Below are 1,975 nucleotides of genomic sequence, written 5' to 3' on the forward strand. Positions count from 1 at the left end.
GTAGACGCTTGCCACTTACACATGTCCAGCTCTCGTACATTACCGCCAGACTCAGCTTCTTGATTGTGACAATTTTACAGTGAGCCAACAGATAGAAAGCAATAAGCGTACTGATATCCCTTGTCAGTGCGACGCAATCTTCTCCCTTCTACACAAACGTTGATTGTCCGAGTAAGTATGTTGTAGATTTGATCTTCGTCGATGAGGCTTACCTCGATTTAGGCATGAATTTTGTGATTCTAGTGAGCACGGAAGTACCTATTATGCTACTGATTTACTTCCATATCACCCAGTTCTGGACAAACATCGCGATCGGCTGCTCCACAACAAACCTGATGATCAGAACGCACGCCTATAATTATCTCATACCATACTCGATCTCATGATATATATATGCAGGTGGCTTATTTTGGAAGACCAGTTACCTGCTGCGCCTTTTACTAGTCCTCTTATCACTAGGCCATTGGAACATTGCTCACTCTCTGTGCGTATTGCTGTCCTTTAGTGTGATTAACTTGACTATTTTTAGTCCTGGCAACCGTTCGTGCATATACCATAAACGGGGTGTGTGTGATTAATTTTGTCAATCCTGCATATGCTAGTGCGCTGGTCTTATATGGTACGCATGTCGCATTTATGAATACTGGATACGTGATGATGAGTACCTCGGGTGTAGCCATGTCGTATGATTTGGCGCTTTTGATCTTTACCATTATTGGACTTTTGAGGATGCCATCGTCTTCTGCGCTATGGAAGACGCTCGTGAAACAAGGCGTGATATACTTCGTCCTCAATTTTTTAGCGAACCTTATCCTATTGGTGTGTTCCTTACTGCTCTACAGGTTGTCGCAGACTGAACTTTGTAGGTCCTGAATCGTTTGAACCTGAATCGTAAGACTGTCACTGCATTGTCAACGCTTACTCAGTGTATATCGTCAGCTATCATGAATGTTATTTTCGGAATGCCTGGTATGTTCCCGTGGTTTGACTGAGTTCATGTCGCTGACCTTTCGAAAGCGGCATGCATCTGGTCAGGACTCGTTACGACTTCCGGTTTCGACGCATGACTGACTTTCATCTGCAGCACGGTTGCATCTAACAGAGTGGTCCTCTCGCTTCTCCGCCCTTCGCCCAATTGTGAAAGGTCTTTCCTGTTTTTCATCTGTATGTGTCACTAGTCTCATTCGTGACAAATAGTGGCGGCGCCTCGTCGGCTGAAGTGCCCCCTCTGACGACTGACTTCACCGTCACAATGCTATGGTAATTTTTTTTTTGTTTGAGACACATGTATGGTAGTTCATCGTGCGCGTTCAGGTCCCCGTCTGTAGCTGAAGTCTAAGGTTAGAATTACCTCAAGTACTTCATCATCCCAAGTTTCACGGGGATTCGTATTTCGGCTTCGACGTGTGGTGGTGCACCCTAAACTTGTCTATCTTGTCTCCATAATGCAAGACATGCCCGCGCTCGCAAGTTTGATGGAGCCTTCATATATGATTAGATCTTGTGGAGGCATAAATGATAGCGTATGCAGACTGGACATCCAACTTGAAGTGGACATTCGCCAATCCTTTTAAGCCAGCAAAAGCACCCAGCCTTTTGTCCCTCTACGGTTACCGCTACGCTTTCATTTATAAGCGTAACAGTCACCTGAAAAATGTAGCACGCATATACCCGTGTTGTTCACACATGAAGGGACTCTGAGACAATGAGACGTTCTCGGGGGTCCTGAGTCTCGAGGGTGGAAGGCCATTTCCATTATAGAACACCGATACATCTCCCCCGATCATTTTTACACAGGAAGGTGAGCGGAGAGGAACATAGTTTTGTTAATAACACGCTAGTCACTGATTTTTAGTGCAACATGACTATCGCCTCAAAATCCGAGTATGTGTGGATGTACAATCGGGCTGTCAAAAATCCAAATTGGAACACCCGGAATGTCTCTGCTGTAAATTTACACATGGAACATAGAACA

The 1,975-nt window shown here is 45.0% G+C and overlaps 1 protein-coding gene across 1 annotated transcript; it reads left to right on the forward strand.

The window, feature by feature from the left end:
- Positions 1 to 675: 675 nt before the first annotated feature.
- Positions 676 to 1,712, forward strand: BJ212DRAFT_1404992 (uncharacterized protein; the record flags this gene model as incomplete). The annotated part of the gene is made up of 7 exons (XM_041337398.1): positions 676 to 819; positions 867 to 969; positions 1,018 to 1,030; positions 1,085 to 1,144; positions 1,198 to 1,260; positions 1,315 to 1,523; positions 1,576 to 1,712. 6 exons carry the CDS (start codon positions 679 to 681, stop codon positions 1,337 to 1,339), a joined length of 405 nt encoding a protein of 134 aa, XP_041185539.1. The 3' UTR covers positions 1,340 to 1,523; positions 1,576 to 1,712.
- Between the last annotated feature and the right edge of the window lie 263 nt (positions 1,713 to 1,975).

This window comes from Suillus subaureus (assembly GCF_016647635.1).
Source record: "Suillus subaureus strain MN1 chromosome Unknown BJ212scaffold_196, whole genome shotgun sequence".
In the NCBI taxonomy this organism is placed as follows: Eukaryota; Fungi; Basidiomycota; class Agaricomycetes; order Boletales; family Suillaceae; genus Suillus; species Suillus subaureus.